The 27,166-nt window shown below is 33.9% G+C and overlaps 3 protein-coding genes across 8 annotated transcripts; 1 reads left to right on the forward strand and 2 right to left on the reverse strand.

Moving 5' to 3' along the window:
* Positions 1-356: 356 nt before the first annotated feature.
* LOC101249736 (golgin candidate 5) lies at positions 357-15,787 on the reverse strand. Of its 6 annotated transcripts, none has more exons than XM_069299359.1 (20): positions 15,506-15,787; positions 15,129-15,324; positions 12,207-13,300; positions 11,235-11,306; positions 9,995-10,069; positions 8,771-8,885; positions 7,655-7,716; positions 7,522-7,569; positions 5,249-5,533; positions 5,112-5,171; positions 4,946-5,029; positions 4,777-4,842; positions 4,607-4,705; positions 4,312-4,530; positions 3,481-3,592; positions 2,955-3,160; positions 2,658-2,717; positions 2,422-2,535; positions 783-857; positions 357-698 (listed from the first exon to the last, which is right to left on the reverse strand). In XM_069299359.1, the coding sequence occupies exons 2-20, from the start codon at positions 15,274-15,276 to the stop codon at positions 663-665; spliced, it is 3,030 nt and encodes a 1,009-aa protein (XP_069155460.1). In that variant the 5' UTR covers positions 15,277-15,324; positions 15,506-15,787; the 3' UTR covers positions 357-662. The 6 variants fall into 6 exon arrangements, with proteins under 6 accessions (XP_069155460.1, XP_010322689.1, XP_069155459.1 ...); XM_010324387.4 differs by having other exon boundaries at positions 2,955-3,166; XM_069299358.1 differs by having other exon boundaries at positions 2,955-3,166; positions 12,207-13,294; positions 15,506-15,670.
* A 1,539-nt stretch (positions 15,788-17,326) lies between these two features.
* On the reverse strand, positions 17,327-20,039 carry LOC101249276 (protein CURVATURE THYLAKOID 1C, chloroplastic). Its single transcript, XM_004241687.5, has 6 exons — positions 19,708-20,039; positions 18,892-18,986; positions 18,442-18,528; positions 18,019-18,081; positions 17,814-17,851; positions 17,327-17,507 (listed from the first exon to the last, which is right to left on the reverse strand). Exons 1-6 carry the CDS (start codon positions 19,811-19,813, stop codon positions 17,453-17,455), a joined length of 444 nt encoding a protein of 147 aa, XP_004241735.1. The 5' UTR covers positions 19,814-20,039; the 3' UTR covers positions 17,327-17,452.
* Positions 20,040-25,514: 5,475 nt separating this feature from the next.
* On the forward strand, positions 25,515-26,576 carry LOC101248686 (long-chain-alcohol O-fatty-acyltransferase-like). Its single transcript, XM_004241685.4, has one exon. The coding sequence runs from the start codon at positions 25,515-25,517 to the stop codon at positions 26,574-26,576; it is 1,062 nt and encodes a 353-aa protein (XP_004241733.1).
* The last annotated feature ends 590 nt before the right edge of the window (positions 26,577-27,166 follow it).

Raw genomic sequence — 27,166 nt, forward strand, 5'->3', positions numbered from 1 at the left:
TTTCAATAAGCCGCGAAAACTCAAGTTTGTTTCAGTGAATGGATATAATTAAAAAGGTTGATATGAACTCTCGAAACACACACGAGTGTTTTCAAATTTGGACTGAAGTTTGTGATTGAATAAGAATATATTATTTAAGTGTTCAAATAAAATTTATTGACAAATTTAAGAAATTATCAATGATGTATCGCCTTATTGTTCTGGGCGTGAAACAGTGGAATTTCTTGTATCCTTTGATTTTCTCTTCTTTGAATTCATAGCAAAAGATCTCTGTAAAATTTGAATAAAACATATACGTAATATGATTCAAAATTAATCTGGATATTATTAGTCAGGGTGTGTAAATTCCTAGCACATAAGCAAAACATGTCAGCTGCAACCAGCAAGGCACAGCCAACCATTTCAGTAACTTTAATTGCACTTGGAAACAAAGCTTAAAGCCAATAATACGTCACTGTTAAAAGAATATGCTATACAACGATTCACTTTAAAATTACAATAACAAACCTCTGTAAAAGGTAGTTTCTCTATAGATTTATAATAAAAACTGGTGACATAAGAATTGTCGTGTCCAAAATCAATGTGATACACCAAATACACTGCAGCACCCTCCCTCCATGATGAAACAGACCAGAAAAAAAAATTCATCAACATATCAGCTGTCAGGTGGCACTCAGTGATGAACTAAGCACCTGGATCTGCAAGAATATCAAGAGAAAAATGTGGATTTCCAGTACCCCGCAAAGGAAAGAAATGACCTAAATAATTGAGCAATGATATACCTTATTCACGAGTAAATTTACTTGTTCTCTGTACATTTCCTTCATATCAATAATATCAGCACGAAGTTCTTCCAACTATCACAAATACACGTCCAGTGAATAAGAAATTCAAAGAGCACTATGGGGAAAGATCAATACTTCACTATGGACATAGATTGGATTTCAAATGGAAAGTTGATCTATAAATAAATAAAAAAAGCTGACACTTGACCAGTTGCATCCCCATTGAACAACTGCACGTGGCAGTAAAGCCACACAACTATTGCAAAGTTTTGTGTCAAATTCAAGTACGATGGAATAACATTGAACCGCTAGAAATTATGATTCAATTAACCTAACTTAGGATGATCAAGTCGACATCAGCAAGCCCATAATCTGTGTCATACTTCCATTGTTTAAAGAATTCATCAATATCTAAAGTGTGTTGGTTTGTCAATGGAGGGCTGAGCTTACCTAAAGGAGGAAGGAACACAAATCAAGATATAGAGGAAGAGCGAAAAGGAAGAGATACAAACGTGTCTACTAGGGGAGTAGAAAAAGGAACTTCTAGAGTATATAACACCTGGGGAGTGTATGAGGTACATTTTCAACAATTATGGAGTAAAAATAGCATTTATGGTAGCAGATGCCACGAGTGGATCATGGAGAAGGGGGCACTTGAACATTTCGGGGAGTTTGGTGGTGCAAAAGGTATTTTATAAAAAAAATTAAGTAAAAAAGGAAGATGTCTATTCTTTACAATGTGGTTCAGAAGTTACAATAATTTCACAAAGAATGATGAAACTGAAATAACAGACATTTAACTAGAATGAAATACGAATGATCTCCAGACATGAAGAAAACAGGTAAATTCACTCATCGCTACAATGCCCATAAAGGAAATCAGGAGATTGTTTGATGCCTAAGTGTGTGCACACTAACATGTACTTGAAAAACCGAAATAACTTGCAGAATTGATATTAATAATCATCTTTTTCTATAAGGTATAATTAATATAAATCTAAAAGAACACCTTTATTATAAAGGGAATTACTCGTGTATGCAACAAAAAGAACAGAACCGAGTAAGATACAGAAAAAGGACGACAACATCCTACATCAACTGAGTCTTAATCTATTCAGTACATCTGGGAATCGGAGCAAAACGAGACCTCCAGTCCAAAAAACTTTAGAGGCAAAGGTAAGAGAAGTATAACTCTTTCTTTTCACCATAAGTCATATTTTAGATGGCAATTAGCACAAATCATCCAAAATAAAAGGAGATGCAATTAAAAATGGAACCAGACCTTTCATAAAACACAAGGGAACTAATCCTTTCAAAAATGTAGAAAGGTGCATGTGCACAAATTACTCTGCCAAAAATGTACAATTTACTATGTTGAGGTGATTTTTTTTTTTTGAAGAATATGTTGAGGTGATTGATACAGTTCATACACGTGATTTACACTTTGAGTGATAATTCAAAAAATTCCGACGTTCCCACTTCCTGATATAATGATTTCCCAAATAAAGATGTTGCTTTTTGATGAGTAATATAGAAGCAAAGATAAGTTCCCTTTTAAACCCAAAACTAAGATCATCAAGAAACATAGCTGTGGTAGAGAAAAATAATGGATCGTATAAAAAAACTCAGTTTGTACCTCCTCATCACGTTCACCCATCAATTCAAGAGCTGCCGAGTGTCTCCTCCTAAGTGCATCTAGCTCTGCTCGGATGCCAGGCAGCATGGAAGCTTCTGAACGTAGCTTTTCACACTAAACAAATAATAAAGACATTCTATTAATAATGATTTCCTTATCCAAAAAAGGGACATCGCAAAGGGAAGGCTCTAAGGGAAAAAGAAAAAGAAGTTAGTATCTGGAAAAAAAGAGTTCACCTCTGCAGTCATTTTAACCAACTCCTCAGCAAGGGAGTCACGGATGGCTTCCATAGATGCCTGGAAGAATCAATAAGTTAGTACTAGGTGGTCAAATGGAAAAAACTAGTTGAAAGGAAAAATAGTCCTGCATGAAAACAGAGCACTGTAAGCTTTAGCTCCTATGGTTCGTTACTTAGATAGATCCACTGAATAAACTTAACACCACACAGTGAAAAGAGGCCAACTAATACGATAAAATTATAAAATGAGTTCAGATGATACGCGGTTTGATAGAATCAGTCAGGGAGTCCATACCAGTCGAGACATATAAGACGCAAGTTCCCCATCTTTCTGGCGAAATGCAGGCGTCATACTCTTCATAAAGTATGGACTTATATTACCCTCTAATGCATTTCTACGCTCAGATAAATTGTCAGACGAGTCCAAAGATGCTTGCAGAAAATAGCTTTCCTCCATACTACTCAAGCTGCTAGCACTCGAAAGTCTGCGTGTCAAACTTCCTGCAACTAGGTGATTGTTAAACAACAACGTCAGCAGCAGCAGCAACAACATAATACTCAGTGTAATCCCACAGGTGGGGTATGGGGAGGGCGGTACGCAGCCTACCCCTACCTTACCTTGTTAAGGTAGAGAGAGGTTGTTTCCGATAGTCCCTCGGTTCAAGTAAAGCACAAGAAAAATCAAGTACGGGAAGGGAAATACAGAAGTGAAGCAACCATGTTAAACAATAGAGAATGTTAAACATGATGGAGAAGAGAACAGTAGCAATAACATAAATGTATGAAGCATCATATTGAAAACTAAATTTGGTATTAACTACCATTTTCTATCCCAGATTTCTGCTTCATTATTGGGCTCTGATCAGGCACATAATTAGTAGAACGAGCGGCCCTTTCTTGATCCAAACGAGCAGTTTTCTCCCTTTCCAACTCCTGTAAAATATTGGTGACAACTGACTCAGACATGCACTTCTCATTAATAAAATCAAAGCATTAACAACAAAGTCAGAAGCAACTCTATGTTGTCTCCAGGTATGAATCCAGTCTAGATAGATTCCACCAATACCTATGTGATAAAGGTTCTTCTACTGCCATCATACATAACATTTCTCTTCCCTCACCATCAAGATTGAGAAGCAGAGGCTTCAGAATAGGAGAAAAATAGAGCCGAATCACATAAAAAGTTAGCATACATGGATGAACTGCTTCACCTGCTGCTCTGACTGTTGGTAATCAAACTGGCACACTAAATGATAAAATTTTAACTTGTCTCCTTGCTTGTATAAAAACAATTTTCCTTATCTGTATATCTTTTTATGCTTTTGAAGACAAGATCAAAGGGGAACAATGACAATGAGGGGCAAAGTACAGGTGACAGGAGCTTTACTGCCACTGATTAGGTATACGCTAAAAGACCATTTCAGCAGATCTGAGACCTTAAAAGAGAATAAAATAATTCAAAAGCCAAGAAGGCCAACCATTGGCTGATATGTAAAAAATGAGTAAATCGACAAAACGAGATTTGCATATTCTTCAATTGAAGCATCTTGATCATATTTAAATTATGCTGCATGTAAAACCACAAGCATCATTGATGCTAAAAGGGGATTGAGACAGCAAATTAATAGGAAAGTAAAACATAATTTTGTTACCTGCCGCAGGAGTTCCTGATGAGTTAATGCTTCTTGTATTTCCTGCTTGTGTTTCCTTCTGAGTTCTTTAATTTCCTCTTCAAGCTGATTCACACGACCTTCGTTAGTCTCAGCTTCCTCCTTTAGAGCAAGATATTCTTGCCTATTCTCTGCGGCCCGCTGTCTCTCTTTGTCAAGGGACCTTGTTAGCTGTGTCTGCTCAGCTCTAAGACAAGATATCTGCAATACTAAATTTGTAAGCAAATTCCTGGGGAGAAGCGCTATGAAGCAGCGTCAAAGGAATAGGTGAAAGAACCTGAGCCTCAAGAACATTGATTCGGGATAGGGTTTGAGAAAGGCGTTCATTAATAGATCGCTCCTTTTCTTCTGAAGTTGCAGCTTTTGCCTCGGCTTCCTGTGAAGTAAAATTAAGAAACCCTTCGAGTTTCAACTATAAATAAAGTTTCTATATGTTTCTCTTAAGACCTGAAGACGTGAATTCAAGGTTCTCTCAACAGCAGCCCAAGCTTCAGCCTTTCTGGAGTTTGTTTCCTGTAATCAATGAAGAGGCATAAAACATAGACACTAAATGAGCGGTCCATATACCATGACCATATATAGGATATGAAAAATAATATCTCAGCTGCAGTGAAACCTGCATGGCTTCTATCTGCCTGAGAAGAGGTCTGGTAGATTCGGGAACTTGTGTTATCAACTCCTCACATCGACGTTCACTGGCCTAAACACAGAAGAATAAGTATATGTAAAGGAAACATGATTAAGTAGTCAAGCACAAAAAGTTGCAAAAGAGAAAGTTATACTTGGTATCTTTTCTGGAGATCTTCAATTTCTCTGCGGAGCATATCTTCTTTAAAAACTGCCTGCAGGTGAAAAAAATGTTAGGCCCTGCGAAATTAGATTGATGAACCCCGATAAGACACTATTCAAGAATATAAACCTGCTGCTCCGTTCTGGTAAGTGTTTGCCTTAATTCTTCAAGTGCCTGAACAAGCATTGCTTCACGGTCTTCAGCCTCTCTGAGACGACCCTCTAGTTGAGTTCTAGCTTCATTGTTAGCCCGTGCCTCAGATAAAGCTTCTGCTTCTTTTGCAGCATTTAAAGCATTAGTATAGTATTCTTTTTGAGTTGCAAGTTCTGCTTGATGTTTTTCGACTGTTTCATGAAGCAATTTTTCTGTTGCTGCCTTGTCCCTCTTTATACTCTCTACTTTGTTCTCTTCAACCTAGGGAAGGCATAAGCATGTAAGTTAAAATCATAATTTCTACCATAATCCCACAAAAAAAAAAAGAAACATAAAGCAATCAACTCAACTAAACACTAGTTAAGTGACAATCCTTTACTTCATGAAAAGAAGTGCTAGGTGACGAGACTATATAAACTGTCTAAGAAGAGCTATAAAGTTCTTTTAACAACTCAAGAAACCAATGAGGGTACATTGAAGTAAAAATACAAACATCTCTCTTGAAGAATCTCTCCTTATCTGGTCTTGTGCAACCCTCCCCACTTGAGCTAGCCTTTTTGGGGTTGAGTTTCTTACATGGTATCAGACCATCCCAATTCTTGTTTCCTGATATTCGACCCCTTATTAAATTGTCCAGTATCCAGATTTCCAGTCCTGGGCGTGAGGTTGGGGTTGACGAGTCCCACCTCAGACGAAAAAGAAATGGCTAGTCTCCTTATATGGTCTTGGGACGTTTGGGATTGAGTTAGCCCCAAGATTCTTTTTTTTTTTTTTTTGAGAATAGGTAGGTAACACATACTACCTTGTATAAAAAAAAGATATGACAAATGTAATTTTTTTATTAGTTGAATCTTGTATTTTGCTTGAGTGGAAGGTTATAAGTTTGTTGCATTCCATTTTTTGATGTCCTAATTTCCACTTTCTATTTTTGCCAGAGGTTAGGTAAATCCTCCCTCTGTTTTTGTGTAATTTATGTTGGAAACTATAGACATGGTAGGGTCAAGCCAAACCCCACACCTAATAGCTTTAAGTTGTAATGGTGATGGCTTAAATTTTTTTTAAATAAAAAAGGTTATGCTGGGGACCTTTAGAAAATCAGAGAAGAACAAAAAACAGAATACTTACAAGGATCCTAAAAATTCTAAAAGTTGATCTGAATCCTCTAATCCTATCTCTTTACACCAAAAATGTAGAGATACAATGCAATTCCATTTAACCTTGTGAATGGAATTAGATATATCTTCAATATTCCTACTATTCCACTCCTTCAACACTACCCAAGATTTATTTTACAAACCCTACAGTTCCTTGAACAACTCAAGAACTCAAGGAGGGGAAATTGCAGTAAAATTACAAGTTACTAAATTTCCTTAAGGGTATTCCTTCGAAAGTTGGGCTCATCTTGCTTGATTCTACTAAAGCGGTCAGCAAAAAGGCAACTTCCAAGACAAAAGGATACCTACTTAGAACAAAGACCAGGTGAAAAAAATATCTTTCTGAAGTGGACTCAAGTTATCCAGGCAGAACTATCAAAAAATACTATATGTGTTTGGTACGATGTAGATGAAGTCATTTTCTGATAAATATCTTCTATGAAAAATGCTTCCCAGTGGTTCATTGGTGCGTAGAATATAGTTTCTTAAAAAAAAGACATTTATCAAGAGTTAATAATAATGTTAGCACATTGTATAGTATGTTGATGAAATTTTTTAAGTATAAAGATTTATTTTTATTTATACTTTTAACAAAGGTAACACAGTATAAAGATTTATTATAATGTCTAAATGTTTGTCAGAGCAGTGATATGAAGTTAGAAGTTGTGGTAACTGTAACGAAAATAACTTCCATACATGTGTAACAGAAGACGTTCTCCCCCATTTGATGGAAAACATTATTTGGCAACAAAACCCTAAAAAGTGATTTATCTTCCACAAATATGTTCCTTCACACCAAACAGATTTTGAACACTTCTCCCCTTCTCAGATGAACTTCAACTGCAGCTACGGTTAGTTTTAGAAAATTTCTACTCCCAAATTGTTGTAGTATGCATGCTAAAACCAAGAGCAACTTATAGCTGAAAACTCTAAGAATAACATTTTCGTGAAAATGAATACAAGGCAGTCGACATTTTAACATAATAAAAGAACATATTAACCATAATAGGAGAGAGTTGAAAGTAATCCAGGCACCTCTTGTCACCCCTCACAATATCTACAATCAAGTTGTTGCATCAATTAGAAATGACTGACCTCAAGCTTGGTATGTAATCCTTTCTTCTCTTCTTCAAGCTCTCTGATCTAACTTTCAAAACAAATGGAAGATTTGTTAAAACTAATAAATATGCTTTCTGAAATGGAATAATGAGTATGCCTGATTACACACCTGTGCCCTTAACTTTCTCATCTGAGCTTCTTGGGCAGCTTGCTTTTTAGAAAGCTGCTCACCTGGAGAAAAACTGGGTTTTAGAAATTGAAATGGCATAAAAAGAACCCAAGATAATGTATCTTGTTGAATATAGAGCTTATACAAAATTGAAAAGAATAAAAATATTTCTCCAAATAGTCTGATATACATGTCAACAGGAACTAAATTGTGTAAAGAGACTCTAGTCAAAGGTTACCAATAAAAAGAAAAAGACACTCTAGCCAAAGGTACAGTCGCAGCAGCACAAAATAGTAAGAAGTTCCTCACAAAAGTTCTGATATGATGCAACTTCCAGCATGCAAAAACTTGAGTTCTTCCATAGAACCCATACTTAAGGACTTGACTACTTTTTAGAATGTCCAATCATCAGACCACACCCAAACAGGCATTTCGACCCATCTTGAATTTATTTCCCTAATGAAATACATATAGAGATGGCAAAATTATTGACCCGCTCATTTATTAGCTCAGCTCATTTCAGCCCATCAAACTTTGGACTGATGTCTAGCCCAAATTGATCCATTGGAAATCTTGTCAAAATATTTTTAAAAGGATGTTTTATTTTATTTGATATATTATATTAATATGGTCATAAAAAAGAAATACAATAATTTTATAAGGTATAAAAAATTTAAAAAGAACAAATCAAGCAATTAAAACTTAATAAGAGTTCGGCAAGTTGGGTTATAACCCGCATTTTTGCACATTTCAGCCCAAGTGACTTTGGGTGGGTCAATACCCGCTATTTATTAGCTCAGCCTATTTTGACGAGCCCAAATTCAGCCCAACCCGCCCATTTGCCACCTATACATACATAATTGCCGCAGGTATGACCTGCCCCTTTTTTGGTTGATCAGCAAGTATGACCGACGCTCTAGCACAAGTATGATATCTAAGTTTTCGTCTAGTTAGAAACAAAAATATCACCTAAGATTAATGAAAATGTATCTTGTCCTTAACTGTATAATTATCTTATATGTCACATATAGTAGGAAAGCTTCACATGAAACAAAGGCATAATGACGGTGTAATGTATTAAAATCACAGTTAGAGCCAGAGTTGAGTTTGTCATACCTTCAGCCATTACTTGAGTAATTATCTCATCCTTCTCTTTGAGAAGAGCTGCAGCATCACTCTTCTTATTATGTTCCCTGCGAAGTGTATCCCTTTCTTTGGTGAGAGCATAAACCTGAAAAGAATGAGTATTAAAAAATATTATTCACAACACATTTACTAGAATGTTAGGACACATTTCATTTTCCCCTTTAATACGACAACAACAAACCCAGTGAGTGTAATCCATCAGTGGAGGTGGGATCTAGGGAGGGGTGTACGTGGGGTGTATGCAAACTTTACCCCTACCTCGTGGAGATAAGATAATTTGTTTCTAATTGAACTCGGCTCAAGTATAGCATTTCAAAGTTGTTTGAAAAAGGACACAAGGAAATGAAGGAGAACATAACAACTAATTAGAGAAGAATGCTGTGCAACTCTATTTCCAAATTTGGTTATGCTAAGCTAGCAGAACAAGGATACAATTTCTCAGATGTGGAGCCCTCAGGGATGGAATTTCTTGTTTAGAAGAGCCCTCAATGACTGATAGTACAGGAGGATTTTCTTTAAAAAAACAAACTGGGGAACTGCAATTTTAGGAAGTAGTAGACATGAGGTTTCAGCAGTAAATAGAGATGCGGGAAGGATGGTGCAATTTCTTCAAAAAATTTAATGAAATCGGAAAAGATGGAATATTACCAGCCAACACAGAATGTTTCTCTTCTTCTGTCAATATCATGTATGTGCAGCATATAAAAGATGCTTCTACTTTTTTTTACAAGAGCAAGAACTCTAAAAGAAGGGTATGGAGTTTCTCCAAAGAATGTTCTCCTGTGGAAGTATACAGATTTTCGAGGGTCAAGCTCCCCGTCCCAATTCATATATGTAGTTAATAAGGTCTTATTGACACTAAAGGGGTTCGACCCATTACAGCTCAACAAGATAATCCTGCATCCTTAGAGTCTATTAGAACCATTGAAAAACTAAAAGTGTAAGAAACCATCAAGCGTTATACAGAACCAGCAAGCATAAAATATGAAGTTATACACATAAAAGCTGAAGCTGCACATTGTAGTGATGCCTAAATGAAGTAGAAAAACTATGCAACAATGTGAAAGCTCAAATAAACTGTCTTTCAAGAATTTATGCTACTGTTATGATGTGAAAAGGCTGATGATCAAGACATAAAGCAAGCACTTAGCAATGGAAGTTTAAGCTGAAACATTCATGTGAACACATTCATACCTTCCTCTCAAGAGCAGAAACTTTTTGATGGTACTCTTCTCGCAGAGATTCAATTGCTGCATCACTGGACTTCCTCTGTAAAAATTAGTGTGTAAGCAAGAGATATAATATTGGTGGAGTTTCACTTAGAAGGGAATTATGAGGGATGAAAGATGAACCTAACGTACACATAAGAGGAACGCTGTGGGGATGGGGAATTAGAAAAAAGTTTTAAAAAGTGCATTGGAACTCACCAATTTAAATAAAATTAACAAAAGAGTTAACTAAAGTTTCGATCCATTATCCATTACAAAACACACATCCATTGGCACGTGCTACGCTGATCCCACCCAGCAGCAATAAAGATCCAATTACACATATGATATTAATACTAAAGGAAGATAAAATGAACAACAGAATAATTGCTTGCAGGGATAACTTTTTTTTTTTATGACAAGGGAAACTCACAGCCACTATCCTTTAGGTGCGCACAGGGTAAACCCCCACCCCCACCCCCCACCCCCACCCACATGCAATAGCTCGCAAACAACATAGGAGAGGTAACCCGCACTAGCCAAGCCCGGTGCGACGAGCTCAACCCTGAAGGCAAACCCCTTGCTTTCGCTGGCAAGAGGTTTCGCACTTGAGACCTCCAACATAAAAATTCCAAGCCCAAACCACTGGGCCACCCCGAAACATTCTGTACTTAAATTGATACAGGAAACTAGCAGTTCTGAGAGAATAGAAGAGCATACGAAGCACAAGTCATCTAACAAACAGGACAGAAGCTAGAATTTGTATAAGAGAAAATGCAACGTGTATTGATGTGAAAGCAGTTAAATCAAAATCATCAATGATGAGAGTCATATGAAATTATGCAACAGAAGCGATTCTTCCTGATCTACACGCATCTAGTCAAGAGAAGTCTGATTATTGATGATGTTCATTAAAAAGTGCTTAACAAATTAGGTGGTAGTTAAGATGACTCGACCAGTCAGCACAGAAGCTTACACAATATCTGGCTCACATGCAAGATTAACTTATCTAGAAGAAAATTGCAAGCAAGGGCAGAAGAGAAAGAAATGTTCTGCAATAACAAGCAGAAAAACAACACTAGAAATCTAATTTATGAGATGGTAAATTCATCCTGAAACAATGGGAACTATAGTATGTCTTTGACTCATGCCATTTCAAAAACTAGCGGACAGCAACAAATTGAATTAACAGCCTCGAAAGGAACTTCAAAATGATGAGAACTTACTCTCAGATCCTCAGTAACAGCCTTCAATTGCTCGTTCTCATTCATCAACTTCGCTATTTCATCAGCTTTAGCCTGAGGAAAAACAATGACATGTCATCTTGTTGAGTGTTCATCATTTTATAAACAAGAACTGAAAATAAGGGGTCTAACACACCAACTGAATTTTTTTTCAAGTTTGTGGCATGACAGGAAGATATTGAGAAGTTCATACATAATGGAAGAAATTAGTTCCAATCACCCAAAATCCTTAAATATATTTATTGTCTTTGGAATAATCTTGCTGCATAATAATAAAGGGATAATTGCAATTAAACGTATGAAGCTGCTACACGGTCCAAGCTTCCCTCTAAGTTTGAGGCATAACAGGAAGATATTGCGAAGTTCATACATGATGGGAGAATTAGTTCCAATCACCCAGAATCCTTAAATATATTTATTGGCTTTGGAATAATGCTGCATAATAATAAAGGGATAATTGCAATTAAACGTATGAAGCTGCTACACGGTCCAATCATCTTTAGGCGTATACCAACATCCTTGCCAACGGATTCCACAACTTCAGAAAGGATCCACGGACTATGGAAAAGATATCCATGTGTTCAGACATTTGAGACCTCAAGAACGTAAACTATGTCATTTGAGAAGTACAAGACAATATCAATGGGATGTGTCAATGACACACACACTTCAAATCAGAACTTCTTTAATTGAAGCTACTTTTAGTCAAAATCAACTCATTGAAGCAACTTTTATCCATGACCACACAAGTTGGGAGAAATTATTGAGGATGAGTGGGATTCAGATTTCAGCTAATCTTAGGTAATACAACGTGAATTATTGGACTCGCCTACTATAGGTGCATACAACAAAAGATTCATATTCTCAAGTAACGTCAGTAGATTCAGAAATGTTCCACTGATGCTGAGGAGCAGAAGGTGCATAAATTTCCATTAAAGTAGCATATGGACATACCTGAGCTTGTCTAGCAGCTCCTTGTAATGCAGTTTCCATCATTTTCATTTCCTTTTTCAGCTTCTCCAGTTCAACCACTGAATTGGTAACATCTGAAGAGTTGCTTCCGGAGCTCAACCGTTCTTTCACACCAGTCTCCTGATCATTTCCTCGCTGGGTAGCCTCCACAGGTATACTAACCAACTCATTTTCAGGCATAACTGTATCAGATAGCTTCTTCAGACCTTCATCAGTGTGCTGGTCACCAAGAAAGCTCCTGTTAGAATGCTCTTCAAGACTTTCACCTTCGCTGGCAGTTACAGAATCTGAAACAGAAGGTCTTCCACTATCTGCTCGGTCACTTGATGCATCCCGTGATTCAGCTGAAGGAGATTCCATGGTGACTTCTTTCTTCTGTTCCCTGTCTGTAGGGTAATTTGATGCATCCTCTAATTGAACAGGAGGAGATTCCTCAGTGACTTCTTTCTTCTGTTCCCCATCATTACCAGTATTTTCCTTTGAATCAACAAGCAGCGGGATACCAACTTCAGTTTGAGATAAAGCATTTGATGATTGGGAAACAACCAACTCGAGGTTTTCAGATGATTCTCGCTCTGGAATATTCTTTTGGAGGATTCCTGGAGATGTTTCCTGATCAAGCTCATTGACCTTCGATGCTTCTGCCAGTGAATTAATTTCAGCTTTTCTTTCATCTGGCCCAGTAACACTTCTTTGTTCCTCCTGATCAAAACTTGGTTCCGTAGAAGAATTCAGTTGGACATCAACAGCTCTTGCCTCCTCAGTTTCTTCTTCAGCAGATATCATTTGATTTGGTTTCGCATCAACATCCTTTGCTTCTTCAATAGGTTCTTGAACCGATTTAGTTTCTTCAATAATGTCCGTTGTTTCTTCTTTTGGTTCTTTAGGAACCACACCACGTCGAGTTGTAGTCTCAGCTGAATCTTCAACTACTTCCCCTGTGGGCAAGGTGGGCTTTGACGACTCAGCTTTCTCTACAGATTCTTCAGCAGTCCCCTCACTTTTTTGCCCCATAAAAGACATGACAGGATCAAATAAGGCCCTCCTATCCGTAGTTGAAGGCCATAACCCTGAAGCTGGCATGCAATCGAAGCATTGCCCACAAGATAAAAGGGAAGCATTGAAATAAATCAGTCAGCTCTAAAATTTGACTTTCCTAAGAAATGCATCAATCTGATATACTTAAGAAGGCTTAAATGAATGCATGGAATGTGGTAAGACAAGCAGCAAAGAAATTCAACATTCGGTTAACATTTTTGGAGGACATTCAAATCAGTTTATGAAGGTGTTGGAACACACACAAATATACGCGAAACATATTTGTGTGTGTACATGTGCAAGTGTCTGTGTAAGTAACTAACAGATGCCATCAGTTTATGCCATACATATACTTGGAAGCTTCTAAGACCAAAGTTAGAAAGTGTCACTCCATTCCCAAGCTATTGCACTCTCCGCCAGGCAAGAGATTGTCTATCACTCTATAGGGTCGTTCTTAAGGTGCATTAGAAAAATAATGCATGCAATTAGCTTAATGTATTATTAATACCTTATTTGGTACACTTTTTCAACTTATGTATAACTAATGCATTAATTATACACTCTATTAGGCATTATGCTATGGCCTATGCATAACTAATACATAAGAAACCATTGTATTAGCAATGCAAGGGATTCTAATGTATGCATTAGGATGGGTAAAGACACAACTGCCCCTCCAAACCTTTTCAACATCTTTCCCATTGTGTTTGTGCATGATATTTTTGTAAGCAAATAATTTATTTTAGAAATATGCAATGCATGTTATTTTTTTAACACCAAATCAAACATGGCATACAAAATAATCTCAACATTACTAATAGCGGCATTACTAATACACCCTATTCAATCGTTAATACAGTGCTGAGATTTCACATCACCACTTTATTATTGAGGCACCCCAGACAACTAATGGCTTGATATCTCCAAATTATCCCCATATATAATCTCATTCGCTCATCTCTGAATTTCCTTTTTTTGGAACTCCGAGAGGCCAGTAATTACCTCTTATCTTAGTCTTGCAATCCAAGATCTATATGTTGGCACCCAAACCTACTCTGACATGACGTTGTTACTCTCACATCAGAGCTTACTCCTAACTAGTGTTGGCAAAATGAACCCATTTTGTCATCAACCAGTCCTTATTTGAACAGGTTGGGTGGGTGATACTCAAAATGGGTGAAATATGGGTTCAACCTATTTTTAAACAGTATAAAAATGAGTCAGTTATGGTTATTTAGCGGGTCAAATATGGGTTGAAAGCATTTACACTGAACCATTCACATATTCGGATATTGCAAGACTTGAACTGTGTAATCCCACCATCATTTATTAATCAGTGTTTCTAGCAGACACGAATCTGTTAGGAGTTATAGACTACTGATTCCCAAACATGCAGGCAATAAGAAGTTCAAACATACTAAAATATGCATTTCATTCTTGGCCTTACCAGATTCAATTTTCACAAGGGCAACAACCAAATATGAAGGGCAGTATTAGAAAAGTCATAATACATCGGAGAGATCTTAGGCAGCTTCTAAAGCATCAAGCACGCCATTGTATAAAGATACAAGAATTCTATAGAGCCAATAAGTGCTATGAAATTCTTTCCAGGATCAATGATCTGCTTGAGGTTACACTTACATTAGTGTTCGCTAAGTAAGTTTAAACAAACTCTAGTTAGAAACCTAATTTTCATAAATAGAGTGGAATAAATATGCATCTGTATCCAGTGGGAGGTGGCACGTATCTAGTGGAATTAGGCGAGCAGCCAACGCTGGTCCGGACATGCTGAATCCAACTAATATTGAGGATTAACATTAACGTATGAGATAAAATTTTGAGAAAGTATAACGATCTAATAGATACCTTCATTGTTACTAGACTCAGATTTCTCCTCGAGACCAAGTGCAGTGTCGAAATTTTTTTCAATGTTTTTGACACTCTCACTGAGCTTATTCACGGCACCGGCAAGATCCAAGTTCGTCAAATCAAGTTTCCCACCAAACCACGCCATCTTTTTGACTCGATCCAAAGCTCAAATTACATGGAAAGCTCCTTCATCCTATCAAATGAATCATACATTGTCAAAATCCTAAGAAATTCCAATTTCAATAAACAACATCCATATAACAGCAAAATTGTTTTTGTGTTCAATCAGATCCCATCATTCAATAATTTCCGATTCAGAAAGTTACAAAGAAAAAAGATATTGAAAATTGGATTGATTGGAAGTTTTTTAATACCACACTTGGAACTTGGAAGCGGAGCAATAAAAATGAAAAGATTTTGGGAAGGGCGAAAAAGAAATCGATCTGCAGGAACGGTGAACTTCAGCGTCCACCGTCACCGTCTTTCTTCTTTCCTTTTTTCCGTTTTTTCGTAAACGTTAACGGCGTATAAATGGGAACTCTTGACTTGTGATATCTTCACCGTTAAATGACGTACGAAACTTTTTGTATTCGTACATGGTTATTTTTTTTTTTTTATGATTAATCAACTATTATTACTAGACTATACCATAAAAATAGTTCCTTTTTTTAATAAAAATTAAATATATATTGAATTGATTACCATCTTTGTTAGGGTGTTCGTGGTCCGGTTTAAATTGGTTATTAACTAAAATCAAAATCAAATTAATATGGTAAATTTTTTAAATTTTTAAAATTCAATCAAATCAAATGAAAAAATAACCATCGATTTGTTATTGATGACTTGGTTCAGTTTTTTTGATTTTTCCAGTTTGAAAGTGATATAACTTTTTGAGGACATACATATCTTAGTTGAAAAAAAACATCTAATACATGAACTATCCATATAAAGCTATTATTGGTTCAATTAAATAATATAAGAGTTATCATTACACGAATAAAGTTATTAAATTAAGAAAAAGTGTGTGAGTATATTATGAATGGTTGGTAGGTAATAAGTTTGATGGAATTGGACTTAGAATTGTAATTGGGCAAAAATTTAAGTGTTAGGCTTGAGAAAATTGTAAAGTTAACGACTTAAATAACTTAAAATTTAACAAATTCTTTATATTTATTGATAAATAATATATAATTAATTATAAAATTTATATATCTAATTTATCGGTTCAATTTGTTTTTTTTAGTAAAACCAAAATCAAACCAAATATATCAGTTTTCAAAATTTAAAAACAAGACCTAACCAAATCAAACCAAATATCAATTTTTTTAATCGAGTTGATTTGAATTATTATTCGTTTTGATTTTTTGACCATAGCCATGAACAAACCTAATTCTTGTTTATAATTGATATAAATTCATCACGTGCAGAAAAAGAAAATACTACAAACTGCATGTGAAAATACATCCGTCCTAAAATACAGAATATCCAATACCTAAATGTAATTTTGAATCCATATTTTTAATTACTACTTTTTGCAACTTGTCTTGAGGGTATCAATAATTCAATATCACTGTACGAAAATACGATGCGCTCACTTTATTCATGTTAATTAAGAATGAAAAGACATTGTCGTATACAATTTTTATTACTTAAAATAATACTTGATTAAGAGCTTCAGACGTTTTGTGTTAGCGATATAAGTATTAACCCGGAAAAGAAAATATTGCAAGTTGCATGTGAAAATAAACCCATCCTAAAATATAGGATATCCAACACCTAAATGTAATTTTGAAGTACTTTCGATTTTTAACCACTATTTTTTGCAACTTGTCTCGAGTGTACCCAATAACTCAACGTCACTAGCGAAAATATGTAACAGTAATACCTATATTTACACAATATTAAAAAATCAAATTAAAGTAGAACTGAGAAAACATATTTCAATATGAACTAGGATAAACAAAATCTAACTAGACAGAAATTTTAAATAAATACTAAATATCAAATCATAAACAAATTAGGGTACCCACTTTTGGTTTATATACGTGAACTCAAACTTGCTAAAGAGTTTTCGTTGGATCAGTCTGACTATGGCAGACAGTAGAAAACCATAGGAAATTGAGAGAGGGATGGTGAAAGCACTCTACTTCCAGTTGGCAAAAGGCATATTAACAAATTATAGATGTAAGAAGCAGTATATGAGGAAAAAAAATGTTGGCTCATTTCTGAAGATATCATTTCATCTGTAAAATGATTCAGCATTTTGGTGATGCTTGGATACAGAAGTACAACATGAACTGTATCATCCTAATATTTTCAGATCACTGCCCTAAGATATCTGATATTGATTTATTGATCCCTTGAAACAATTCTTGCCTGTTATTGGAAAAATAAAAGAACATGTCAGGTGGAGCGCAGTGGTATGAAGTCATCAACAATGACTGAAGTGAAGCAAACAATTCAAAGTGTATGGTTGGACCAACAATTCAAACATTTGCATGAAGGATTTGTAGAAGCTTGAGAAACAAAATGTGGGCATGTGAATAAAGCAAGTTAGTGGTATTTTTCACTTTATTATATGTGCAAAACAGATATAACAGCTAAAGACATGAAGCAGAAGACGGGAGGGGGTAAGATTGGAGACACTAGATAAGAGAAGGCAACCTTTGACAGAGTTTTTACCTGTTGGGCTTGAATAAGAGGTATCTGTATACGAACCACTACAAAAGAGAGAGAACAGGAAATGCATTAAATCAATGATTGCCGAGGAATCAGAATAACAACATATTAAACTCACTATTTGACACCTGAAACAATAAAGGAGACAGAATTCTTTCTATTGTTCCACAATAAATACAGGAGGAAATAAGTGTACTTCAATACTTACAGTAGAAAACAATATCCCGATAAATTCAAACACACCTGGAATGAGAGGCAGGCTGTCGATTGCCTATTCAAAACTTAAAGAACATCAGTACATTCACAATTCTTAAAAACAAAAAAATCTTTGAATCTCTCAACAGTATAATTTAAAGCAACACTGCATCCTGTCGCTAATACACTGGAAAAAATAACGGTCATTATGGGCCAAAAATGATGTAAGACTGCTAGTATGAGGTCATATGTTGCACTAGTCATGTTTCCAGCAAGGGTTATTGGAGCTCAATATGTTCTTGGATAGGTAGGTATTGTCAATAAATGGTCATAAAGATATTGTCAACCACCAAAGAGGCCATATCGTAGACTTCTCAATGTGGTATGGACATATAATAACTCCAGCATCTATATATAATAAAGCAACAAAGTTTACCGCCACAAAATTTGAAGCAGCCCAGAAACCAACAATAGCAGCAATTCCCAACCCAATTACAGCAATCCGGTCTTCAGGGTTGTCCCACTGTTTCAACAATCAAACAAGATGCAATTCAACCAATATAATCATAAAAAAGTAAGGTCAGAAGATCTATGTTGCTTTACAGTGTCAACTTCCAGACTTTTTTCTTTTTTTTTTGTCTGGGGCTGAAGGCCAAAGGGGAGTGTAGCATGGAATCTTTGCCCTTGTACAATCAACAGAAAATGCAACTATGCAAAAGTGCAAACAATGAATGAAACAGACTGAACATTAATCTACAACTCCACGTGGTGTCTTTTGCCAAGAGAAATGAGCAGTGGGTTAATTCTGTTTCTCGTATAAGTGTCACTAAAATGAACTCTTGGAATCAAGATATGAGTGCCGAAAAGGGAAAGAAGGGGCACTCACAATATTCTTTACTGATTTAACAACACTTGGGGAGGATAAGGATTCAGAACTTTCACTAGTAGCCTTTGCTGTGATGGCCAGGTGACCTTGTCTTGCTACAGAAACAGTAACAATTAGAAGGAATCTGTAAAATATCAGTACCCCTTATTATATATGAAAAAAACAAACCAAGGAGGAGACGAGACATAAATTGAGCAGCAGAAATTTCATAACTGTCAAGGTGATTTATCAGAAGCCAGAATCTGAATATGACTTGGCATCTTCAACAAGCTTTCAAAGTCAATTTTACCTGGTTTAGCAGTATTAATTGTTCTGTAACCGCATATCAAACGAACCTTCATGAATGTTCTATTTACAGGTTCATCCACCTCCATTCCATAGTAGCCAAAAGTCAATAACAAATTCAGGATAGCCTCGCTCACAGGCTCATTTACTTTCTATCTATAGTAACAAATACGGAATAGAAACATTTCTTTTGCTAGTAAATGATGAATGTTCATTGAGTATCTCCAACTCTTCTTGTTAAGTCCTCTCTATGGACTAAACACACTACATAACGAGAAACATCCATACTAGTCTTTAAACTATCTAGTGAAATGTAGCAAAAACAACAGGTAATTTAATCGAGGCCCAGACACTACAGTCATTTAAAAAAAAAAACTAGTGAAAAGTAGCATCATCGATGTTACAAGCCCGGTATTACTACTGATCGGATTTTCACCTATGAAATTGCAACACAATACCTCAAAATTATACCTCAATAAGACTAATTGCAGACTGAAACTGTTATTGTGAATGTTGCAGAAGAAAACTTACTGGTGGGGACGAAAAGTGTAGAAGTGTTAACAGTTCCGAAAAGGGTTTGTCTGCCCGTGATGGCGGGCGGAGGAGGATGCAGCTTAGCTACTACGATTGAAGCCATCTGAGAATTTGAACTTTGTATTTTGTCAAATGGAAACAACAATTAAGCAGTGATGGAGGATATAGAAAGTTGAAGCTATTGGGAGCAGATTGGGCAGTGAAGAACACGCAGCCACATACGCCACAACAATAATAAGAGCAAAAGCCGAATGTGGGAATCAGAAGACCGGCTCTGTTTCCCAAATACTAACCCGTAGTTTAGTTATACATAATTTAATTATTTATCTAGTACTAGTTATTTTAGCATTTAGCATTTATAAATTTGTGGATAAAGTAAAACACATACAAATTAATTATAATTAAGTAAAATAAATTATAAATTTAAATATATGTTATTTATATATTGATTTGGTATAAATATTTGGTGTGATAAATTTTATCCAAAATTTATATACAGTCATATAGATGTCTTCGTAATTCATATATGTATTGATTATTTCGTCTTTTATGCAAATCAAACACTATTATTAATTTAATGTATAAATAATTTATCTTCTAATCAATATTAAATGTATATTATTTATACAGAACTAATACATGCATAATCCACCTAGTCAATAATTTAATATTCATTAAACTATGAAAAATTATCTAGTAAATTTGTTGAATCTTATTTTGTATCAATAAAATATTCAAACTTCAATAGCGTATACAAACTTTTGGGTAAGAAATATCACCTTTTAAAATAAAAAATATGATGTCATATTTTCTTGAAAAAGAAGAAGACAATATGAATAAAGTACAATTCTGGTTCACTGCTATACATTTTCTTAAAAAAAAGTATTTAAAAAATCATGAGTTTTTATTTTAAAATGTGTTCAAAATAACTTTAAAATTAATAATATTAAATGTTTCATAAAACCTGTTTTCAATTAATTTTATTAGTGAAAAAAAGGGTGGAAAAAACAAAAGTAACAAGTTCTAGATTCAAACACATAATCAGCTAAGCTAATGTCAAGGAGTGTCACTGCATAAAATATACTTGGACTTTTTTCTTTCCCTTCAATTATCTATGTATATTTACAAAATCTTTTCGATGCAATAGTCACATGACACCTATTAAATTTAAGTAAATTCGCCTCAATTCAACTTAAATTTTTTAACAATAAATTTACTCAATTATATTAACTATTAAAAAGATTATTTTTGGTAGAATAAATTATTTTATATATCATGTAAATATGAACCCACAACTACACATAATTTAAAATTTTCATTATAATTCTTCTTTCTTCTTAATTACCATTAAAAAATCTTGACATGATGAATAAATTATTTTATATGTTTATATAAATTTGACACTACATTTATAAATTTTTTGTATGTTAAACATTAGTGCTTCATATTGGTGTACATTTTCACAAGTCATTAATGTCTATTCTTTCATCAATATATATCTGAATTTTAAATATTATCTATTCTTCAACCAGTTATATATAGGACACAATTTCATATTCTAAAATAAAAAACAACAAAAATTTGGCATCATTATATCAATGTTCAATGTAATATATATTTACTGGGCTAGGATATTCCACATCAACAAAGATAACCCGCAAAATTTACTTTGTAGTGATCCTTTTGCTCATTAAACTAAGAAGGAAATGATTAAAATACTAAAAAATTTACATATTATAGAAATATATAGATGTTGAAGTGAGTTTCTATATATCGAATATAAAATAATTTATTTGTTACGTCAAATTTATTGACTATTAAATTAACAAAGAAAAGGAATTACTGTATTTTTTAATTATGTTTATTCGTGGCTTCATATTTAAATGAGATATAAAATATATTATTATGTCATGTCAATTTATTTTAATAATAGATATAGTTGAGTAAGTTTATTGATAAAAATAAAATTTAATAAATTTAATAGATAATTACCATAATCTACTTTTAAGTTATTCATATATTAAATATTATAAAAATAATTTTATGTTTGATAAAATTATAACATTGTTATGCATAAAATACAACATGATATTTAGTTCATAATTTAATAATAAACATATATACCAATATATAAGTGGCAGTAAACATATACCATCGGTTGTGTGCTTATTTTCAAATAGAGTTACCTGGCTTATTAGTTTAAGTATGACAATTAGGGGTCATTTGGTTTAAATACAAGTTATTTTGAGATTTATTATGTTGGGATAAGTTATACTGTGATTAACTATGTTAAAAGTAGCTTTTATGCTTGTTTGGTTTGTCACATTCAAATTTATATCCATTGCATAATCTTTAACAATAAGTTATTTGTTTACAAAAATATCCTCCACTTTATTTAATTAATTTTTTAAACATTATTTTTGCAAACTTTAGTATTCATTCCCAAAAATCAAACTTTAATATTATTTAGCTTAAATATCTTTGGGCAAAGGACAAAATCACATATTTTTAAGTCAAAATTATCATTTATTCCTTGTAAGTTTATATTAAAGAAATTTCTCAAACTGATACAATAATATAAGCGCTGATACGTTAATATGATGTGCGAGACACATTAATCGTTAAGTAAGATGGATTACATTTTATACATAATATACTAATTTGATATACATTTTATACAAGATACACTAATCTGATGAGCGAGATACATAATCTGATGCCCGACAATGAGGAATTTTGGGGATTATAAAACTAATAGGGGATAATGGTAATAAGAGAACTTAAAGGTGAGATTTTTGTCATTTCTTCAATATTTTTTATATGTATTTCAATGATTGTGCCGTGTGTTTTTAAAATTAAACTTTTATCTTATTTAACTTAAAAATAAAACTTCCATATTTAACTTAAAGATAAAATTTTTATCTTATTAGCTTGAGAATAAAATTTTTGTCTTATTTAGCTTAAAAATTAAACTTTCATTTTATTTAGTTTAAAATTTAAATTTTCGATCTAATATAAAACTTTCGTTTTAAATTTATCAAAGTAAAAGAAATTTTATTATTAAAGTTATCTACATTTAAATGGATATAAAATATTATTTTTAGGTGAGTAATAAACTATGTAATTTAGCAGTGGAGTGAATATTTTAATAGAAATTAAAATATAAATAAAAGTAAAATTAGGTAAAAAAGTCGACTTATAATATATTTATAAATAAAAATTATATTTATAAAATGTAGTTTCTAAATAGAAAAAATATATAATAAAAACAACGAGTAAATAAGGTTGTGAATGTTATTACAGTTGTTTAAAATTATATTAATATACATGAATATATAAGTAGTGTATAAAAGAGAGTTTAAAGAGGAAATTTTGGTAATTTACATACTTTATTTCAGCATAAATTATCTTGAAATTATTATTCTACCTTTAAAGAGGGATAACTTATCCCAATATTAATTGTTAATCTTGGGGAAAATGTATAAGTATCGGCTCAATCTATGTCCGAAAATCTCAGTAACATACTACGTGTCTCTAGTTTGAAAAAAAATGTCAACACGCGCTAGACCCACAAGATTGTGCCACGTAGGTCGAGAAGGGATAGAAAATTATTTATAAAATAAGTTAGGGGGGTAATAGGACCTTAATATAATATAAGTATGTCTTTGTGATTTCGAGCATAGGTTAAAGGAATACTCATACAATTTTCCTTAATCTTGGGATAAGTTATCACATCCTGGTTAACCAAACAATGGATTGAGAGACGCTAAAAAAAATTTCAGGATAACTTTCTCTTATCCATCACACCAAACGACTCCTTAAAGTACAAGGTCTGGGGTACTCATTTAAGACTTTTGACATTTCGATTACGTAAATATATTTTGTGTTTATATTTTACTTATTTCACCTTTTATATAACATAAAAAACAATTAATTATTAAATTATATTAAAAATTAAGTAACTCTTAAAATATTGTACATGTCACATCTATGATTTAAGAAAAATTATAAAAATAATTATTAACAAAATTATAAAATTAAAATAATATCTATCGAGTCCCGATTGTATCTAGTGTATAGTAAATGCACATAAATAGATAGGTAGAATAGTCTGGTGGACCCTCCTACTTGTATCGGATTGTATTATGGACTCTTCTACTTAGCTTTTTGTTATTTGGACCCTTATACTCAACATAACACAATATATTAAATGCCTCTTCTTCCTTATGTGACATTAATATAGATGAGTTGGCAAGAGAGTGTAGTCACACGCTTGCAAAGGCAAGTTAATATGATATTTGAAATTTCAACTTTTACTTTTAAGTTATTAAAATTATTTTTTTAAAAAATAAATTTAAAAAGGAAAAAAAAACTTCATCTTCTTCTCACACTACCTCCAGCTTCTTCCCCACACTACCTTTTTTACAGCCACCCCAACCTCAACCTATTTTTCTTTCTAATCCACACCCTATTGTTATTTATCTTCATTTTTCTTTCACTTCTTTCTTCTTCCCCCCACCCATTCCTATTTTTTTTCCTCTTCAATCATTACTTTCCCTCTTCCCCCCTCTTATACCTGGATTTCTATCTTTCTGTCTTTCCTTACTCCTTTTCAATTTCTTTCTTGTTTTTTTTTTGTTATCCTAAATAAAAAATGAAATTGGACAAAAAAAATTGAATGTAATAAGCAAAGAAAAATCAGAAATTAGTGGAGTTGTTGATATCTCTAATGTGTAACTTGACCTCTTTTGATGTCAAAATTATTCTTGTATTTGTAAGCAATTTGGGGTGTGAAATAGTAGTTAGCATTGGATTATGAAAAGTTTTGGTTAGATCTGGTTGTTAGTTGGCTTGGTTGTTGTTATTATGATTGTTAGATGACTTAGGTTGTTGTTACTTTGATTTCGCTGGTAAAAATGGCGATGACGCCAGCAAAAATAAACGCCACCGTAAAAAATGGAGACGACACAATGGCTCCATCAATTTCTCCGCATCGACAAGATCCTCTACCTTGTTCCGACCAGTTTGTATTGCTATCTGTGCCAAAAAATCAAAAATGTTATATTGGGTTTTACAATTGGATTCGATGCCGGCTTGGTGGTGAAATAGTAAAAATAGGGAGGATTAGAAATATCAATAACAAATTAAAATGGCACTAGCGGGGAGTGAAGTAGTTTCATGACTTCATCAGATTGTTGGATTGTGAAAAAATCGAAGAAGAAAAAAATGGGAATATGGAGATGGTGGAGTTTTGACAGTGATGGCGGGTTAGGGAAGGTGGAGGATTATTTTATTTAATAAAATAGGTTTTTTTAAAAAAATTGTCTTTTATTTAATATTTTTATTAATAATTTAAAAATTATTATGAAAAAATTATGACTTGACATTAATATATATGACATGGATATAACATGTTATCTATACAAGGGAGAGTGAGATACATACATGGTCATAGAAATTTAAAAATCTAATTTTGATAAGTTCAAAACTCCAGATAATAAAAAATTAAATAAAAAAATTCATAATACGATTCGATAGAAGCATGAGGATCCACCACTATTCAATACTCCAGTATTCACATGGGCATGATTTTATTTTATTTTTCACATGTGAATATACTGCTATAGGCTTTACATTTATTTTTTAATTAAAAAGTGCTTTTGTTTTCTTTTTGCATTTTTACTCCTATTTACCTAAAAGACCAAAGATTAGTCAAGTCTTTTTGCATCCACTTTTCCTAAACTGTGTCTGCTAAAACTAAGGGAGAGAAAGTAGATCAAAAAACAGAGTAGCTATCGGCCGCCATGGATGTAAATGTCGAGCTCCAAAATTTCATCCGAGTATGGTTTGCAGCTATTGGAGCTTTATGCTATTGCTACTACTGCGTAACCCGTATTCCTAGCGGCGTCCTAAGGCTTCTCTTTGTTCTTCCCATTGTCTATTTCTTTCTCATTCTCCCTCTCGATCTATCTTCCTTCCATCTTGGTGCCCCCACAATTTTCTACCTCGTCTGGCTCGCTAATTTCAAGCTGCTTCTCTTTTGTTTCGATCGAGGGCCTTTATCCTCTTACTCTTCTTTACCTCTTCTTCATTTCCTCTCTATCGCCCTTCTCCCGGTTAAACCAACCTACATTATCAGAGACGGATTCAAAATTTCATCAACTCAGTCGGTGCAGAGTACCGAAAGAGCACCTGGTTTGTTTTGGGGGAAAATAATCCTGTTGGCAGCTATTATTAGAGTATACAATTACAGAGAACTTTTACATTCAAATGTTATTTTGGTTCTCTATTGCTTACATATTTATCTAGCAGTGGAGTTAATCCTTGCAATCACAGTTATCCCAGTACGAGCTCTTCTAGGGCTAGAAATTGAGCCTCAATTCAACGACCCATACATCGCCACCTCACTTCAAGACTTTTGGGGCCGTAGATGGAACTTAATGGTGCCGGGGATTTTACGTCCGGCGGTGTATTTTCCTGTCAGGGGTATTTTAACCTCTTCTTTAGGGAAGGAATTAGCCAGTTTACCAGCAATTTTTGCTACATTTTTAGTTTCTGGGTTAATGCATGAATTGATCTACTATTACCTCTCCCGCGTGAGACCCACATGGGAAGTGACTTGGTTCTTCGTCTTACATGGAATTTGTGTGTGCATAGAGGTTACCGTGAAGAAATTTTTTCATGGCGGCTGGCAGATGAATAGGGTGGTTTCCGGTGTAGTCACATTGGCGTTTGTGGCTTGGACCGGTGATTGGCTATTTTTCCCACAGATTATTAGGAATGGGTTAGACCAGAAAGCCATTAACGAGTACTACGTTATGGTAGATTTGGTCAAAGATAGGCTGCTGCCAGTTTTGGGAATTTAAATTTTGTTGTTATAAGTACCCGTATTGGGATGGAGTTAGATCCACACTGTTGTAGAGTAATTCTTTAAATTCAGCATTTCCCACGCTATATAATATCATAATATGAAATTACAAAATTAAAGTTTTGTTTAGACATGTATGAAAGTTGTGAAATTATTGAAATGACTCCAATTGTTTATTGAATTTTATTATTGTAAATAAAAATTTATAAAATCACATAATAAGTTATGATAAAGTTATTTGTTCCTCTCTGTAGTAATTGTTTCATCTTATTTTAATTTATCAAACTTTAATTCAATAAAAATATTATTGAACATTAATTGTAGTGTACCAGTATCTAATATAATCCTCCCATATATTACGGACAAAATCCTTACGCTGTACTTGTATTTTTCGATCAAGAGACAGAAGAGATGAACCAACATTGTTACGTTGATTATATTAAATATAAAACGACAGAAGTAATAAATTAAGTGTTGGAGTATATGAAGAGAACAAATTTATTACTGCGAGTTAAAAAGACTATATGTTGGTGAGAATAATAAATTTTATGTCAGTAAGAATAACCAATTTTTAAAAAGTAATATGTG

This window comes from Solanum lycopersicum, chromosome 6 (assembly GCF_036512215.1).
Source record: "Solanum lycopersicum chromosome 6, SLM_r2.1".
Lineage (NCBI taxonomy): Eukaryota > Viridiplantae > Streptophyta > Magnoliopsida > Solanales > Solanaceae > Solanum > Solanum lycopersicum.

What these genes read in the sequence shown, in the direction of transcription:
- LOC101249276 (XM_004241687.5), bottom strand. Translation starts at nt 19,813, where the DNA reads ATGGCTTCAATCGTAGTAGCTAAGCTGCATCCTCCTCCGCCCGCCATC. An exon ending in TCGGGATATTGTTTTCTACT is followed by an intron (nt 17,852 to 18,018) that starts GTAAGTATTGAA and finishes TCTCTTTTGTAG; the next exon opens with TGGTTCGTATACAGATACCT. An exon ending in CTCTTATTCAAGCCCAACAG is followed by an intron (nt 17,508 to 17,813) that starts GTAAAAACTCTG and finishes TTCCAATAACAG; the next exon opens with GCAAGAATTGTTTCAAGGGA.
- LOC101249736 (XM_010324387.4), bottom strand. Translation starts at nt 15,276, where the DNA reads ATGGCGTGGTTTGGTGGGAAACTTGATTTGACGAACTTGGATCTTGCC. An exon ending in ATCTCCAGAAAAGATACCAA is followed by an intron (nt 5,030 to 5,111) that starts GTATAACTTTCT and finishes TTCTGTGTTTAG; the next exon opens with GCCAGTGAACGTCGATGTGA. An exon ending in GAAATCTGGGATAGAAAATG is followed by an intron (nt 3,167 to 3,480) that starts GTAGTTAATACC and finishes ACAATCACCTAG; the next exon opens with TTGCAGGAAGTTTGACACGC.
- LOC101248686 (XM_004241685.4), top strand. Translation starts at nt 25,515, where the DNA reads ATGGATGTAAATGTCGAGCTCCAAAATTTCATCCGAGTATGGTTTGCA.